Source organism: Seriola aureovittata, chromosome 6 (genome assembly GCF_021018895.1).
Source record: "Seriola aureovittata isolate HTS-2021-v1 ecotype China chromosome 6, ASM2101889v1, whole genome shotgun sequence".
Taxonomy (NCBI): domain Eukaryota; kingdom Metazoa; phylum Chordata; class Actinopteri; order Carangiformes; family Carangidae; genus Seriola; species Seriola aureovittata.
The window spans coordinates 19343657-19361954 of NC_079369.1; the positions used below are offsets into that span (position 1 = coordinate 19343657).

The 18298-nt window shown below is 39.2% G+C and overlaps 2 protein-coding genes across 2 annotated transcripts in view; both read right to left on the bottom strand.

Annotated features, from left to right (window-relative positions):
• tprb (translocated promoter region b, nuclear basket protein) overlaps window positions 1–8963 on the bottom strand; it is a 24671-nt gene extending 15708 nt beyond the window's left edge. The window contains exons 1-19 of the mRNA XM_056378491.1: window positions 8813–8963; window positions 7555–7659; window positions 7374–7447; window positions 6349–6445; window positions 6141–6244; window positions 5819–5983; window positions 5409–5501; window positions 5182–5262; window positions 4800–4887; window positions 4477–4617; window positions 4196–4299; window positions 3658–3855; window positions 3453–3560; window positions 3110–3336; window positions 2525–2688; window positions 2222–2364; window positions 1242–1390; window positions 928–1090; window positions 640–774 (exon numbers count right to left, since the gene is read on the bottom strand). Coding sequence (XP_056234466.1) covers window positions 640–774; window positions 928–1090; window positions 1242–1390; window positions 2222–2364; window positions 2525–2688; window positions 3110–3336; window positions 3453–3560; window positions 3658–3855; window positions 4196–4299; window positions 4477–4617; window positions 4800–4887; window positions 5182–5262; window positions 5409–5501; window positions 5819–5983; window positions 6141–6244; window positions 6349–6445; window positions 7374–7447; window positions 7555–7659; window positions 8813–8963 — 2490 coding nt within the window. The remainder of the gene's footprint in view (window positions 1–639; window positions 775–927; window positions 1091–1241; window positions 1391–2221; window positions 2365–2524; window positions 2689–3109; window positions 3337–3452; window positions 3561–3657; window positions 3856–4195; window positions 4300–4476; window positions 4618–4799; window positions 4888–5181; window positions 5263–5408; window positions 5502–5818; window positions 5984–6140; window positions 6245–6348; window positions 6446–7373; window positions 7448–7554; window positions 7660–8812) is intronic.
• A 5105-nt stretch (window positions 8964–14068) lies between these two features.
• On the bottom strand, window positions 14069–18096 carry pdcb (phosducin b). The gene is made up of 4 exons (XM_056379474.1): window positions 18030–18096; window positions 16877–16940; window positions 15920–16068; window positions 14069–15673 (listed from the first exon to the last, which is right to left on the bottom strand). Exons 2-4 carry the CDS (start codon window positions 16920–16922, stop codon window positions 15158–15160), a joined length of 711 nt encoding a protein of 236 aa, XP_056235449.1. The 5' UTR covers window positions 16923–16940; window positions 18030–18096; the 3' UTR covers window positions 14069–15157.
• Between the last annotated feature and the right edge of the window lie 202 nt (window positions 18097–18298).

The following is an 18298-nucleotide window of genomic DNA, read 5'->3' on the forward strand; positions in this document are numbered from 1 at the left end:
CATCCTCTGTTGCACTCGACAGTGTGTAATCTACAGTCAGCTGTAACTTCTTCTAGTCTAATAGCTCAATGATTGTTGTCCCCCTGACTGCCTCTCATATAAAACACGCACCCTTGCTTTGAAAAGATGTTTTTAGCATCTACCTTCATGTAACCTATACAATTCCCTTTTTATTTCTGTCACTGGACTGCACTGCTCCGATGACGCATAACTGAGAGATGTATTATTTCTATTCCTTTAATAAGACAACTGACACTAAATTAGTTATGCTTTTGTTTGCCGATTTCTGGCAGCAGACTTGAAGCTCTCAGTGTGAAATTATTTTTACCCTTGTACAACATTTCTGTAAATGGACTTTTCCCATAAACGAGACAAAACAGGCATCCTTATATGGCAATTTCAGGGGCATTGATCATGATATTGATTAAATCTCACGAATGCGCACCTCCTCATGAGCAGGTGGTATTCATCATTGTGAAAGAAGCGATTTACGACAACTTTGTACAGTTCAGAGAGTTTGGTGAATCTGAACACTAGTGCAAACAGGCCTCCAAAAAAGTGAGAGAATTTTAAGACAAGAATAAGAAAATGTTCTTGCATGAGTTCCAGTGAGTGAGAGATAACGCTCTATTAGATTACCTGAATACTCTGGAGGTTGGTCAACAGCAGCTTCTGGCTCTGTTGCTGGCTCTGGACTGTTTCTTTCTCCTGAGTCAGCCTGGACTCCACCAGCTTCAGCATGTTTCTCTCCTTACGCAGACTCTCAGCGCAGCCCTGAGAGGCAGGAGGAGATAAGTCTAGATGGCTCTGTGATTCTTTAAGCAGTCATAAATTGACTGCTGCAATTCCCCACAGTAATGGTAAAATGCTGAGAAAAACAAACTCAGGCACAAACGACACCATGAAAAAAGGCAAAAGGATACAAACCTCAGCCATGGTGAGTTTCTCTTTGGCAGCTCTCAGGTCCTCATTCAAAGTGTGGACAGTCTGCTCATGCTTCTGCGTGGAAGCCGTCATCTTCTGTTCTTTCTCTCTTAGGGAGGCAATCTCTTTCCTGTATCCCTCAACGTTGTCCTGCAGCATCTCATACCTGACATTGTGGAGATGGAAATCAGTTTTAGTGGCCTATGCTCTCCTAGTGATGGCCAAATCTTGTTTTACTTAAAAAGTTACATTTAAATAGTAGTTACTTCTCAAAAACAATTCACAGCCAGCATAGTTTTGTTCCTGCTCATGCTTACCTCTTGGAGGCAAACTCCAGCTGGGTGGATATTTTGGCATTCTGGGAACGAAGGTCAGAGAGCTGCTCCTGAAGCTTCTCATTCTGCTCCATCAGCACCTTGTCACTCTCCACACGCTCTTTTTTGTAGGTAGAGAACACCTCCTGCAACTGCAGATGCAACCAGATATTCTTATTTTCTATTAACACAGCGACAGCTGTTCGTGTCTGAAAATACCATTTTCATAAAAGAAACCAAACACATGTTAAACCAGCCTCTGAGCCATTCATATGAGACTGCTTTCACAGGTTAATCCTTGGTCGGCATTCACTGAAACCTGGATCTGTAACTGGAGTTCCATACACATGACTGCTGAACACTTCAGTACATAATCTGATGCACTGATTTCAATAAGAAGCAAATAAACTTTCATTTTCAGTTTAGTTTCTTTTACACGCTAACTGGGGATTGTATAAATGTTTGCATCCACTTTGACCTCACTCTAATTCATTCTCTTGCATCATTCACAAAAAGAGTGTAAGAACCTTCTAAGGGGCACATAATTTAAGCAAATGCAGAGCTCTCGATATAGACACATTGCCATCTAGTGGTCGGGACATAGGAAACAAACACGCCAAGCTAAGTAGTGCAGTGGGTAGTTGTTCATAAATACTAATCCGCAGATAGATTTGCTGTTATTCAGTGACAAGCAGAAATCTGGATGTCTGAAGCCATCCGAGTGCTTTACTGTAATCTAACATCAAGCAAAACCAGGCCTGAAAATAAATACAACATTTGTTTTAATGGAACACATGTTGGGCACAGCTTGACATGCACCATGTGGTATGAAGACTATATGTAAGTGACTGTTGTGTTGCTGAGATTAGTACACTTAAAGATGCCTTTAATCTATGTGTGTTGTCTTGGCTGTGGGCTTTTGGCAATTAAAGCAGCAACAACTGTGAAGATATCACAATTTGTCTAGCAAATGTGGTACTCACCTGTCGCAAAGCTGCCTTGGCCTCCAGTGCTTCAGCAGACTCAGTTGCCATGGAGACGAGAGCAGTTGGGGTTCCTGTGGTGGGAGTGGCTGCAGGTGAGCGTCGAGGGGTGGTCGTCAAGGAGAACTCATCAGGTGATGTACCTTAAGGAAAAATCATCACAGACACTGTGTAAGCAGTAGTGAAACTGAACTGCCTTAAAATTGATTAATGGTGCCATTACCCAAGAAGTTAAATGTACATGTGCAGGACGTCCCGTCGTGTGTCAATTAGATATCACTTGGTTTGTTTTGTCTGTGTTACCTTGCTGAGGGAAGTTAACTCCAGTTGCCTGAGCCAGCAGCACACGGTACATGTCCCTCTGCCTCACGATGGACTCAGTCATTTTTACTTGTTGGCTGCGCTGCTCCTTCAGGGACTCCAGCTCAGCCTGTGCTTTCTCTAAACTCTGCACCAGCTCACCATGCCTGTAACAGTTCAACTTGATTAGCCAGCTGACAAATCTTCAAATCACACACAAGAAAACACCAGGGTTTTTCATGCAGTATCCCACCCAAATGCTTCTTTAAATAATTTCAAAAAAGATGCTGACTCATCATGCAAAAATGAGGTATGACAGAGATTAGACTGGAACTGACCAGTTAAATAATAATCATTTCAAAATCTACAAATAATTCAGCACAATATATTAAAAAGAACTGAATCAATAACATGATTCTACAGGAAGAAAAACAAGAACACACAAAATGAAAAACATTTACAAAGTTTGTTTTATGTCCTGAGTTAGAAGGAATATGTGGTTTGTTTGATGGTTTCAGTCTAGGAAAGCTTGATTTATTTGGTTAGCAAAAAACAAAAAAAAACCCCCAAAAACTAATTTGAACATACTTGTTGCCGGTGGCTTCAAACTCCTCTTTCTCTTGGGCATCACTGAGCTCCCTGAGGGCCACCAGAAGACGTTGGTTCTGCTTCTGAAGCTCTTCCACACTGCGGAAGGTCACCAAATGTTGGCTGATCACCTCCGATGTGCTGCTGACGTCGGCTGAGCTCACCTCCTCCTCATGAACCACATGGTTTCCACGAGCCTCTTCCAGCTCGATCAGCAGCACACGCACCTGGCAGGAAGGAATAAGTATGACTCTGAAATTAAGAATCTGGAGATATCTGATAAAGTAGGTTTTCCATTTCTGAAAATAATCTGAATTAAGAAGGGAGAGGAAAGTGAACCCACCTGCTGAGCCATGTCTGCCAGCTGCAGTTCACACCTCTGATTGTCCCTTTCTAAGACAGAGGAGCGCTTGTTGGCCTCATCAGACTCCCTCTGCAGACGATGCACCTCCTGAAGTAAACATACAAGAAGATTCAAAAATTGATTAGCGACTTTAAAAGTAGAAGGTTTGATGTAATACAGAATGTATTATTCATGCATTATGCACCTTTACAGCCTGCTCCAGTTTGGCAGAAAGACTAGCCACTGACTTCTGCATACGCTCATGCTCATCCCTTTGCCGTTTGAGGAGGGGGGCTTTTGCTTCCACTTCCTGCACTATGTCATCCAGGTACTTGTTGACTCGCTTGTTCTCCAAGCGCTCCAACTGCAGCTGCTCCTGGCTCTCCACATAGGCAGTATACAACTGAAAATATATGGCAATGTCTCAATGTTCAATACTGTTTATCGAGCAGTTACAAGCAGGACAGTAACCACTGTGAAAATACATACTACAATCCCTTAGTAGTTGACTGTAAATGTAGTTGTTCAACAATGACGTATTTCCAAAATCACAACAACCATATGTTTACCCTTAACATGGTCTATACTGGTCAGATACTGGAAATTTGTTTGTGGCAGTCTATTAGACCTCATCAATGGCAAACTTGATTCTTACACGCCATTCGCTCCAATCCATTTCCAAGTTATACTAAGGTTTATAATACAGTCTACATTTTAGGGTGTTGAAATTCAGCTGCACGTACCTCAGTCAGCTTCATACCAGGCTTGATCTTGGATACAGCAGCTGCTGTTGGAGACATTGTTGTCATTTGCTCCTCTGTCAGTACAGATGTTGTACCAACAGGACCTTGATAGAAAAAGGAGGGGACAGATCATTGGACATTTATCTTTATAAGGCTCGGGGCTGACTTATTTTAAATTCAAGATCAAATTTCTGACTGACTTATTCGAATTTACTTTAAAATGTCCACACCGTAAATCAATGTTACAAGACAAGAACAGGACTATAATTAAACCGACTGACCTCTGAGTTTAGAACTTGACAGCAACTCATTGGCGTTGTCCAGCTCTTTCTCTAGACCCTGGATCCTCTCCTTTAGTTCAGCAACAGTCTTGTCTGTGGCACCATTCATCTCCTGCACCTTCTCCTCAAGGCCCTTGTTGGCTATGGTAGAGGGAGGAAATAAAGCAATGTTGGTGGAAATGCCAGCTACTGGAAATTAAATTAGTAGTTGGACCAGAAAGTTAAACAAACACAATTAAGCTTATTCACACTCTCTTCTTCTAAGAAGAAGTCAAGTACTAAATGGTCATGGTAGTTGTGGTTATTCTGTGGTAGCCTCGCACCTTCTCCAGCATCCTTCAGCAGTTTATGTAGCTCCTCCACAGCCCGACTCAGCTCTTCACTTTTCGCCTCAGAATCTGCTGCTGCACCCTGCCACCACCACAACAGTCATTGTGAATATAAAGCTTGATAGAAACAAAAAGAACCTGTCCTGCATGACTGAAATATTGTTTGAGTTGTATTTGATTTGATGTAAATATCATACACCTATCATATTATATCTTTGCAATTAAAAAATATCCAATCAAATAAGCCAAGTGTGTTTGTGTATTGTTAAACTGAAATGGTGACACAATGGATTTAAATTACTGCAAACTGGGAGTAAATGTTCTGTCTGTACACTTTACTGGAACCATCCAGGCTCACTTTCACACATGAACATACCTTATATAAATTGGAGAGCTTAATGTTGGCATTCAACTCATTTCTGAACTTTTCTTCCATGGTGGCTTGTTGTTCCTTGGCCTAGAGTGAGTAAAGATCCAGTCATAGAGTTACACCAACAATCATTAAACTGCAACAGTATTGATCATTTCAAAAATGTAATTGTTTTTGTGTAAAATAAGCCAAGATGAAAAGTTAAGGTTGGTGTTTAGAAATACCACACATACTTCTTTGAGTTTGCTGATCATGTCCTCATTCTGTTTCTGAAGGTTGTCATTTGAAGTCTTCAAACTGGCCACTTGGTCTTGGAGTCGGTTCAACTGGAAATCAGAAATAAAAAAGAAGGACCTTCATGAGATGACCATGAAATGTTGGCAATCATCTAAAACTAAAGATCCTTACACTAACAGAACACACAGAAAATGCCAACAGCCAAGACACACTAAGTTCTGAGCAGAACAAACTGCAAATTACCGACGGACAGCATCTTTGTTTAGGTGTGATGTTACTGGTGTACTGACCTGTGCATCACAGCCAGCTCCATAATGTGATGTAATGTCACAAACTCTAATTATAACAGTGCTTGATACTACTGACCAGATAAACAAGTATATGTAAATAAAGAAAATAGGCTTGCCTCATCTTCTTTATTCTCCAGGGTGCATTTCAACTCCAGGATCTCGTTACCCTTCTGTCGGGAGAGAGACAGCATCTCCTCACTCTTGGCCTTCAACTCCCCATTCAGCCAAGATGTCTGTCCATGTAGAAGCTCCTTCTCTTGTTCCATACGCTTCTCCTTGTACTGTAATGGCAAACCACCACAACTTCATTCAGTATTTTTTTTTTTTTTTTTTTTTTTATAAAAGGCAACACGTAAAATGGAGGGTTTACAAAGTCACTTTATCTGCTGACAAAGATGGTGTTCAGATATTCAATGTGAAGATAACAATGAAGCTCACTTTAATATTGACTTCAGCTGCTTCAAGCTCATCTAACTTCATCTGCAGGGCCATCTTAGAGGTGCTGACTTCCACCAACTTATCATTGAGTTGCCTCAAGTCATCTGGTGGAGCAACAGAAAGTAACGGTTAGTAAACAGAGAAAAAAAAAATTAAACTTAAAATATAAAAAAAACAATTGTGTCCATTCAAGTTCAACTGTCTGTACCATTTAAATGCTCCACTTCCAAGGATCTCCTTTCCAGTGTTCGTACAAGATCTCGCTTTTCTGCCTCCAGTTCCTCTTTGGCTTTTGACAGTAGAGTCTAAAAGAAAAAAAGCATTAATTAAACGATAGTGATTGATCGGCATGGCGTACAAATGAAATGCTACCCCTGATGATAGATGTAATTTTGGAGAAATCAATATTACCATTCGTCAGTTCAACTGGCTAGTCAATTAAAGTATAGTCCATTATAAATGTGTTTGTTTATGTAACATTTTCCAAAATATTCTTAACATATATACCAACAGGCAATTCAAGAAAGAGAAGACAACCAAATGTACCTCTGGCATTATGATAGAGTTTTGTCAAAATCAGGGAAATACAGTTAGCACATATAACATCTGGAATATACAGACATACTGCACTAACATTAGCAAATAGGTTGACTGAGTCAAGTGTAGACATCACCCATTACTGTGACTTTTATAAAGAACTACCTCCAACAAGTAAGCCATTACTATAATTGGCAGAATTTGTGTTAATTATTACAAATTCTAGGGGCTGTCCCCTAAAAGTCTGAGTCAATGGATCAGTTTAGAGAAGACCCTGAGTCACTGTACTAACTTTGTTTTGCTGCCTCAAACTACACACAGCAATGCAAGAGCAATAGTGCAGCAGGCTGTAAACTTTATAAACCAAGTCTTCCCTTAAAATGAAAAAATAAAATAAAATAAAGCAGGAGAGACGCTCCATGGTGCAGTAGGATTTCACAAGTGCGCTATGACCAAGATGCCAACTTTTACTTTCACCGACTTTGGAGAAATCTGATGTTTTCACATCTCAGACAGTGTTTTTAGGTAAAGCATGAGAGTCCCTCCAGAGTTGATGCATTAGTTCAAAGCACTGACTCTGGGACAGCCCAGACAAATTACCTAATATGTAGCAGCACACAGTGACACAGAACATAAATAATTAAGTAATATGACAGAAACATTTATTATTAGCATGGCGGATTTTGTTTTACTTACCTGTTCTGATGACAGCTTCTCTTGGGCAGACTCATTTTGCCTGTTTTTCTCACGCACAGTTTTAAGTTCTTCCTCTAAAAATAAAAGGGGCAGATGTATGTTAGAAAGTATGTTAATACAATCCAAGTCGAGACCGGTCAAGCTAAGTCAATATATAATATTGCAATAAGTTCCCTCTTACCAAGCTTGGTAAACTCATCTTTGAGCTTAAGATGTTCTTGAGTCTGGGACAAAAACTCTTCCTGACATTGGGCAAGTTGTTTCACTTTTTCAAAGAAATGTTGCTCTGTATGAAGAAGGTCGACAAAAACACAAACATGACATGTTACATTTTAACAGTAGCATTATGTCACTTTAGGCCACGGGACCAAACCATAGTAAGCTACTTAGGTGGATTACGTGATCAAATTTCTTCTGGTAACTTTATGAGTACCAGTCCCCAAAAAAAACAAAACAAACAAACAAAAAAGGGGCCAGTGTTATTAAATCCCTAGTACTTATAATATCTAAGTATGGCTTTGATATAATCATGAATTAGCATAGCATGTAATGATCTCGTTAAAAAAAAAACGACAGGTCTGCTTGAAGACTATACAAAATAATAAATAATTACATTTGTTAAATCTTTGATTACCAAAAATAAAACATTTAAGAGCAGGATATTTTAAATCATTAGAATGGTTAAACATTGAAAATGTGGTTCAATATTTAACAGCAAGTCAATCGTTTATAAATATCCATATGGCATTGTATACACCTCACTACTAACAGGTGAGTGCAAAATACTAAGCATAGTCAAAGATAGAAAAACCTTTTATATAAAGACATGGAAAGAATAGATAAGGTGGAATGTATTTACTATTTAATCTTTACAATGTTACAACTCTCAACCAGCAGTGTAGGGGAGGCACAGCACACTTGGAAATGGGTTATCTGAACTTTAATTGTTTTTATTCTTTGTCATTCTTCTTTGGATGCTGCTTGTATGCATGTCTGTTTTCTATGTTTTCTCACGTGTATTTCATGTTGAATTGAATTGAATCCATATTTCTTTGACCTCACTTTTTTCCGTTTTTGAATATTAGGTTTTATTAGGAGTTTAATTATGGTTTTTATTGTGAGAAAATAAACCAAATCAAACCAGATTGTATTTAAGTTTACAGTAGCTCAGTGGGTTAACTAGCTAACGTTAGCATTAGTAAGCGTGACAATGTGGTAAAGGATAACCTGCAGTTTTACCCACCCAAAGCCTTTAACAGACATTCGTAAAAGCAATTAATAGACATATAAAATAATTGACAATGTCGAGGTTAATATGTTAGTATGTTCAAGTCTAAATATTTACTTTAACTTTGCTCCGTTCACCAACGTTCGTGCATGGTGAGCAAAGCCAAACGCTTTAGCATCGCTAACTAGCAAAATAACAAATAATAACTTACCGCTGTCAACCCGAAATTGTTCTTGCTGTGCTTTCAAAGAATCGATTTCATACTGCTGATCGGAAAAAATCTTCTCGAGTTTGTTTTGAATTGTTTTAGGTAGTTTAGATAGATCGGAACCTTCAAACTCCTGCAGCAACAGTGCCGCCATTTTTCCCACAACAATGCTACGAGCAGGCGCAGTTTGCGATTTCAGTTTGTCAGTGCTACTGGAGCATTGTGGGAAATGTATTTCTATCATATAGACTTCAGGTAATATCTGAAACTAACGGTCTCAGGGACCATTTGTCTGCATTGAGTATTATTTTTCTTTAAATTTTGATTTAAATACATTTTCTTGATAATAGCCTATTTACCCGACCACAATTTTGAATGCAGGACTTTTACTTGGATTAGAGTATTTTCATAGAGTGGTATTGGTACTTTTGCTTAAGTAAAGGATCTGAATCATTGTTTCACTTTTTGTTTTTCTTACTAAACGGTTAAACTGCATTTCAATTGGAACAATTGATTTATTGATATTACTTGTCCCCCACCCCCATTCAAAGATGGCCAGCAGATGGCGCCAACATACTAAAAGACACCTACATGCTTCTGTGCAGATACTTTATACAGTATCAGTGTGTGTGTGTGTGAGTACGTGTGCGTGCGTGCGTGCGCATGTGCGTGTATGTACGTGCGTGCTTGCTTGCTTGCTTGCGTACGTATGTGCGTGTGTTTGTGAGGGAAACTTAGGTTGTGCACTCCTGGGAAGTCCAGAGATGACCAAACTAACACAGATTCCAGTTACATTAGAACAAGATGCAGCAATACAATACAAAGCAAAACAGAGCAAACCATATAAGTAACCGCAAGATTGACATTGGATATGATTCAGTCCATTCTCATGAGGAAATAACAGCTTAAGGCTTCATAAGTAAAATGTCACATTATTGCATTGTTAAAACTGGTAGGATATGTAGATACCCTTGTTAAGCAAAGACAGGGTTGAGGAGGAAATATGGACATTTTTACTAGTATGTGTCCCTCTGTTGCCACAATGAGCTTCAAAGTGTCTGACTCATGTCATGTCCTCTGTAATCCTTCTGGGACTTTGTGGGTGTTTAACAACATAGAGAGGAGTTTAAATTTTACAATTACACCTACACTTAAAGACTATTTTTTCGGCTAAACGTCCTTAAATTTGACTGTTTTGAGGCTAAAATGAAATATACATATATAATAGCATAATACACACTAGAAGTGCAAACAAAGCTTTGCAACAACTTTTACACCATAATGTAGGAGGAGAAATTTTACATGAAAAATTACATTAATAGATAAACTTTGAGTTTTTGTTATCTTTGAATTACTAATAATGATTGACCTTGTTTTCATCACCTTCAAAGTTTCATACAATAAATTAAACAATCTTATATGCCACTAAATAGTTTGTCCCATTACATAAAGTGCGTTTTTGATTTTTTTTTATTTAATGCTTGTAGCAGCAGACCATGTCCTTCTGTATATCCAAGAATGCTTCTTGAAATTCCCAAGAGTATCTTGAAGAGTGAATGTGTAAAGTTCATCAGACAGCATGCTTTCTTTTCAAGTGTACAGTAACTTTGAATTTAAGTTTCAGCTATTCCACATGTAGGCTTTAATTGCTTCTTCTGTTTCAATTTAAGTCATTTATTAACTGTGTCCCTGGTGACATATGCCTAAAAGGTATTTCAGACCCTGTCTGGGCCAGTTTTGACAAATACCTCAGTGGTTTATTGGTTCATAACCAAGGTGATACTTCTGGGAGACAAAAGGCGGCACGAACACGAGAGGTGCTAAGGCAAAGGTTCACTCCAGGCAGCAGAGCTATTTTTCTTACACTCAGCTGTCACGCCTGGATACCAATACTTACAGTAACCTATAGCAACATTGCTGTGTAAACCTGAGTCAGCCATGTTGATTGTTGTCAGCACTTGTCATAGGAGTGAAACCCAGACGCATGGACACTTAGACACTGCAGTCAGTGAGGGGAAAGAGGTGTGATTCATCCTGACAAGTGATTTCCAATTTCCAGGTTCTCTATAGCACCGAATAAAACAATGATCTGTCTCTTATATGACACTTTGAACGTGTAAGGATTCATCCATCTCCACATTTGTCCATTCATTCAGAGCATAGTAAAGTCATCTAGTGTGCAAAACACCAGTGGGACCAACCCAAGGTGATATGTTGTGGTGAATGTGCACTGTAATTTATTTTTTCTGCAGCATTGATACACATTGATACACGTTCTTATCCTCATACAACTGATTCGTATCTTTCCTTTCCTCCTTCACCTGTTATTTTTTAGCAGTTTTCTCAGACACTGTTTTAGCAATAACACAATAGTCTCCTGTGTTTATGTTGCGGTTGCAATGTAACCACTCTTTCCATTCAGTTGAGGTATGTTTTTTCAAAATGCGTGCAAGTTTAATCTCATCGGGAGTAAATGAGTCAAACAGTAACATTTGCATTACTTAATTGAAACAGTGAGTCATCAGGGACTTACAGATACCTAAACAATGTGACTAAAATGAGTTACTGATTTAATGATGACAGCCAGTGATCACAGTTCGTAGTTGTGTCATCTCTCCTACACCCGCTGTCCATATTTGGTCACAGGGGCAAACAAGCTTCGAACCAGGACTCTACTGCCATGTCATGACATCACCAGAGAAATTGCTTTTTATGTGGGAGAACTAGAGCGTGGCAGCTGGGCTTTCCAAGAGTCCAAACACAAAACACACAAAAAGTCCTCCAATTAGCGAAGCAGTATAAACCAAGGCGGAATCAAAACGTCAGAAATGGGGGTGGGATCAGGTGGTCATCGCACGGAGTAAACATTGAGGTAAACATTTGTTTGAGGAGAGTAATGAGTCAAATCAAGCTGTGGGGTCTGTTCCGACAGTGAAATTCTCTGCATTATCTCGGTAAGATTGCTGAGCAAAAGCTGAAACTCCCCCAAATCTGGAGGAGTATGTGCATGAGCTGTGCAGGGTTTTACTCAGCAAAGTTATTTAGTTAACTTTGTAAACCTGTTTCTTGGAAAAGGCCCACGCTTTGATTATGCTCTACACAATATACACTTTCGTACTTGCTAATGGTTTATCTTTGATTCTGAGCTTGCATGAGTCATCTTGTATTGAGGTGAATCTTCAACCGTTGCTTGGACTCTCAAAAGCTTCTGTTGCACTCAGTGAACTCTAGTCTCTATTGGAATAATGCCACATATTGTATACTGCGTGGCTGGGATGTGTGGCTGAAGCTCAGAGGCATATTCGTAGAAGCTTCTTGTTGTTGCCTCTAGTTGTTGTGAACTTTGCGGGCCAGCGGTGATACGCATACACTGTCTGAAGAGTGAAAATGGGATGTTTTGGCTAGTTGGCTGACACTTTTGCAACCAGTCTGGCTGACATGTTTGGGCACCTCAAGAGAACCTCTCACTGCTTTTGTGGGAGGCCTCAAAAAAGGTTTTGATAAACCTTAGACACGCTACTATGTGAAAGTAGCGTGTTGCTTTTTGTTGCCTGCTAGAGGCTAAGCAAACCATGCCAGATGCGGTAGTGTGGAATCACAAACACATGTATATCCTCAGAGAAATATGTGTTAGCGTGTCACAGTTCACTAACTCTTGAATTTACAATAATTAGAAGTCAAGAGTCCTTTTGCAGGCAACATGTCAGAGATTATTATAATTTATTTACAGGAAAACAAATGAAAGTAGCCACTTTTAAACGTGTTCGGAGGTGCATTAGCAGGTACAGGTATACTGTGTATGATCCCATATTATTCAGCTTAACGTTCAGATCAAGATGACTATGAGCCTTTTTTTGTCTATGGATGTAAACATGTGTAAAAGCAGTCTGTCTACCGGTACTACTAAAACTACAACTTTAATCCTGTAAGAGGATTAGCCCGATGACCTCATCATAGATCTCTGCACTATGAATCTTCAAATGCCACTCTTTGATGAAGCATTACATGCTGCTGTCTGATATTATGACTATGTTATACACAGTTTTTAAATCAAGAGATATAACTCAATGAGTTTTATAAATACAAAATTGAAGTGGCCCTTAATGATAATATAGAGATGTACGCATCCCTTCTACAGCTATTTGTAAGAGCCAATGATCTGTCTTTGTAACAAACCTCTGTTTCCTGTAGCAGTGGATGTGTTTGTGTGGTAATGTGTTTGGCCGTTTCTACAGATATGAGGCAACTTAATTTAATTCACGACATATCAAATTGTCGGTTAGTACTGCAATCTGAAGCAGTTTTTATGTTGTGGTTTTGGCATGCCTGCAGCTCACTGGGGTCATGGGGGAGTCAAGTCTATGCTACAAGACTAAGAGGTTACTTAACATGTGACAACCTGCTTCAGCAGGAGAGGAGAGGGAAGCCTCCTGCAATGGTATGCATCCCTGCATGTCTGCATTTTGCAGTTTCTTCCCTTGGTGTCTCTGTTTTGAACCCACTGAGGTGAGAAGAAAGTTCATGCAATGAACAATTTAAATATTTTTAGATGTATGGTCTTTTATGAATCATTTCTTAACAAACGACCGCCCATGAGCTGTGTCCTTAATAAAGATTGAATTGATGTAATAAAATATCCCTACAGAAGATTGGGGTGAAGTTCTAACCTTGAGATTCACACAAAGTTTTTGTATCATTTAAATGCATAAACACACTCAATGCAGGCCAATGCAAACAGATATATTATGTAAGAACCCCATCTCTGTCTAGACACTGGTGGTGATGGTGAAATGAGAGCCTCCTTCTTGGCTGAATCTTCTGAGACAATCTCCAGATAATGGTGGTGATAGAGTAGCGGTGAGTGAGGAGGAGGTGAGTTTTGCAACACTCCGTCTGAAAGGAATCACAGATTGAGCAAAGATACTTAAAGCATCGATTCAGTGTTCAGAGAAATATGCTCATTAGTTTTATTGCAGAGTTACATGAGAAGATTTATGCCACTCTCATGTCTGTACGCTAAATATGAAGCTACAGCCAGTATCTGATTAGCTTAGCTTAGCACAAAGACTGGAAACAGGGGGGAACAGCTGGTCTGGCTCTGTCCAAAGAATAAAAAAAATCCACCTACCAGCAGATTTAAAGTTCACTAGTTAACATGCCATATCTTGTTTGTTTAATTCATACAAAAATGAAGGTTTTATAGGAGCAACCAGCAGACCTTCTAGTCTTGTAAATTAATAAAATGCAATGCAAAAACTGTTATATTTTATGTTATTTTATTGTTCATTGTTATTCTGGACAACATGTATATTAGAGTATTTCTCATCATATTCTGTACACAGTTTAAAATAGTAACCATCCATAACAAACTCAAAACGACGACAATGATGATGATGATGATGATGATGACGTTGACCACTGTGCTGAGTCAAGGACGTGTTGGCTAAGTGAGAAAACCAACCACCCACGGTTTCCTTTTTGTTTATTTCCATGACTTTCTCACACTCTCACACACAATATAAAATACGCATAAATGGATGAACTCTTCTCTGATGACGCTTTACTGATGATGTTAAAATACCAGAGGCTCATGAATGTTTTTTCCAGACACAACATGAACCTCCGAGCACACTCGCTTAGGAAGCAAGGGTAGGTAGTGTCGGACCAGACAGCTGGAAGATGTGTTTACACGAAACCTTTCCACATTCAGAGTGCTTTGGCCTCTTAAGTTTTAAGAGTACCTGTTCTATATATCTCTTTAAAGGTTCTTTTTTTTTTTTTTTTTTTTTTTGGCAAAAAAAACTTGAAGTATACATATATTTAAATATTAACACTGAGGGATGTCACTTTGTATGAACCCTGCATTTATTAATAACGTGTACAGATCTATCCAATCAAATACAACAAAAAGTCTATGAATTAACATTTTTTACAAGTAAATACAGTATGTAATATTTCCTAACTTTACAAAATAAAACACTGTAATTATAGTTAGTTATGGGGCATGGGTCCAAGCAGTTAGCTGGTTTGGCTTTTGTTTGGGTGGCAGTGAGGGGATTTGTTTTATATTTTTAGACATAAATGCTGTATCTCCTCACCTTACTGTAACCCACACCCATATGTGAGAGCACCTAGACCTGGGACACTGAGATTTGTTTACCAACCAGGAAGTAAAATTTCTTTAATGCACCACCCTCAAACACTAGTGAACTAGTGGAGATGTTATGGTTTTTGTATTTGTAGAAGACCAAACAAATATCTTGTCTGATGTTGTAGATTGTCTTTCATAGGTTTCTATCCAGCTCTGCGAGACAGCTTCCTTTTTTCCACAGCAGCCAAACTCTTTGTTTACTCTACATCGTTTTCCTCTTCGTCTTCCAAGCCAGGCAGCTCTTTCTCGGGCAACAGGCCGTAGCTGTTGAGGAAAGCCTCCACATCAGTGGCGAAGAACTCCTCGTTAAGGTGCTGTGTGCAGGCCAGGAAATTCCCCAGTAGTTCTCCAGCCTTGTATACCAGCAGCGTAGGCAAAACCTCATCTGAGAACCGCTCGGCAGCTCCGGATGAAACAGCATCAATCCTGCAGAACTTTACGGTGGGGTACTCAGTGGCCAGGCAGTCGAGGCAGTTGTTGAGCTCCTCACAACCTTTGACCCCAACCTTGTAGATGTGGACAACCACCACCGTGCTGTGATGCTCCTTCTCAATGACTTCAAGGAAGGCCTCTCCACTGTCCAGGTCATGCACACCTTCAAACCTGGGCCCAAAGCTGAGCTTATCATGCATCTCCTGCATGCACCTCCGTCTGTACTTCTTCAGACATCCCTCGTCCTCCTCCTTCAGCAGTTCGTACTCTTGGACACTCATCTGAAAAATAAAAAGATGTTAGACCAACAATTACCATCCTGACTGGTGATGGAATTACAATACTTGTAATTTCTAGGGATAATGAAGAAGCTCTGATTGCCAACAAGAAACTTTTTGTGACTGAATCTGTTTTAACTTACACTGGAGATCCATTTCTCATAAACACAAACATAGGTGTTTCATAATGATGTTTGCTGCCCATCAAAGTAAAAGTCTGCCATCTTTGCTGTAAGCTTTGGGTTCTACCTTGCGGTTAAGGTTTGCTCTGGAGTCATCTTTTGGTTTGTTGGGGGATGACATCTGTCTGAGAAGTTCCTTTTTTGCAAGTGGCAGGTTTTCCTGGTCCATACTTTCCAGCTTAAACCTCCTCCAGTCATTGATGACTCCTTTTGGACCTATGGAGAAGAAACATAGCATCTGTATTCAGTAACTGAAGGATAGTGACTAGTGTATCTCCAGCTAGCCAACTCTCTCGCCTCTTTAACATCCCTTCTTAACATTTACTTTTATTGGAGAACCTTTTCTTAAATTGTAACTATGCTTTTATCCTGTTTTGGTTTTATTTTAATATGCTCTTTACTTTTTAGATCCTTCTTGTAATTTACTTATTTTTGCATTTTGTATGTGGTTTATTCAATCTTAATAACTTAGGACATTATTATTATCATTACAGTTCATATCTTGAATTATTTAGTAAGACAGTGTAAAGGCTGATACAGGCAAGAAAAAAGGAAAACAATAAAACATTTCTGGAAGCAGACACTATTCAATCCTACTCCAGCAGAAGTTACTTAGTTGTGGCTTCATGAAGCAGCATCCTCAAACTTTACTCTCACATAACCAATGATATGTGAGATTTCAAGACTGGTTTACTACTTTGTTAAATGACAATGTGCCACTATGAGTCATTGGTGGATACTGTATCCTGTTTTAATGTGGGGATCAAAGCTTCGTCTCGACCTTCTAGGAAGTTCAGTAATTGCACCAGTGCTGTCTAAGAAAAAGAAGATTAAAGCATCAGTTAAACTGCCAAAGCTCTACAGATCTGTCCTCCACTCTGCCTTGGTCTTACTGCTATCTGTTCACAGTCAACTGCTCTGTGAACGATGCTTTTGCCCTCATAAAAATACCATTTTGTAAAGAAATTAATTAAACAGACAAACATGTTACTGCGTCATATTTGAAAGCACCGCTTCTACTCACCTGTGTGGGTTGCGGTCTCTTCCAAATCGATCACTTTGGCAGACATTTTCTCCTGGTTAGCTACCTGTGTGACACAAAATTGAGAATGAGTTGAAAGAGGTCATTCATACGAATGTGCACAGTGGGTGCTGCTGATATCAGAATGAATGATTAATTTCAGCTTGAACACTCAACTGTTAATGACCTGCAACACGTGTATATTTTCATTGTTCTCAATTAGACAAGTGTACAGCAACAGATTTAAACTCTTTGCACTGTGACAGAGATCCTGGATACCGAGTGACTCCATGATATTTAATTAAATTAATGGTCTAAGAGGATTACTGCACAGCAACAGGGCTGTCTTGCTTGCTGTGACCACTCAGGGTTAAGATGGAAAAAGTGGCAACTAAACTATGAAAACCATATTATGAAGGGCGATTTCCTCTACTAAATTTTAATTGTTTTTGCATATATTTACATATAGAAAATGTACACTGTATTTGCTTTAGAGGTAGAATATTTTGGTCTCACACTGCTTCGTAATGTGTGACACATACAGAGCCAACATCTCATTGGATTAAATAGCACATGCCAGTGTCTCAGTTAGTGCAGTCTTCCTTCCTGCGTACACGCTGCTGATCTGGTCTGATGATCTTTGTGGCCACCTCTAACCCCCTAATCCACAAGTGGAGTTTTGCCATGATTAGTTGTACTATGAGCAAATGTAGTCGCATATACGTTTCAGTTCTTTATGTGTCTGTGTGTGATTGAGAGACAGACAATAAACTGTTGTAAACAGCTGACTTTCAATTAGACACAGACCCATGACTAATATCAGCACCAAAAGAAAGAATTCTTTGTTCTTATTCTTTGCAGAAGCCTTTGCTTCAAGATAATAAAGACATAGCACAAAATTCATAAAACCTTTATTTGATACTTAATGCTGTAACATTGTGTAAATGAAAATACACACATGAAAAATCAAGATGGCCCCCAAAATCGATGTCAAATATATGTCTTATCTTCTTAGCTCTCTCCTCTATCTCCTTACAACTCTTATTACAGCCACTCAAAACTGATTCCTATTTTTCTGGACATTTATAAACAAGTTTTAGCTGATTTCTCTCCATTGTTTTCAGAAAATAAGAGAAGTCAATGTAGTTTTTCTTACCTCACACAGTCACAGTAAAGTCCTCCCTTTGTGTCAGTAGTTAACCTTGCTCTGGTCCAAACTCGATCACTTCACTGTGCTATCTGTTGCTGGATGGTGTGTGTTTTTGTGTGCATGCGTGTGTCTTTTCCAGCCAATGAGCTTGGTCTAATGGAGATTTCAAAAAAGACCCTATAGACCAAACAGAAATAGAGCAGAGATCCTAAGAGGATTTCACTTCAGGAATTAGAAGCCTCTACTTGATAAAGGCCTGACAACACACAATGAAG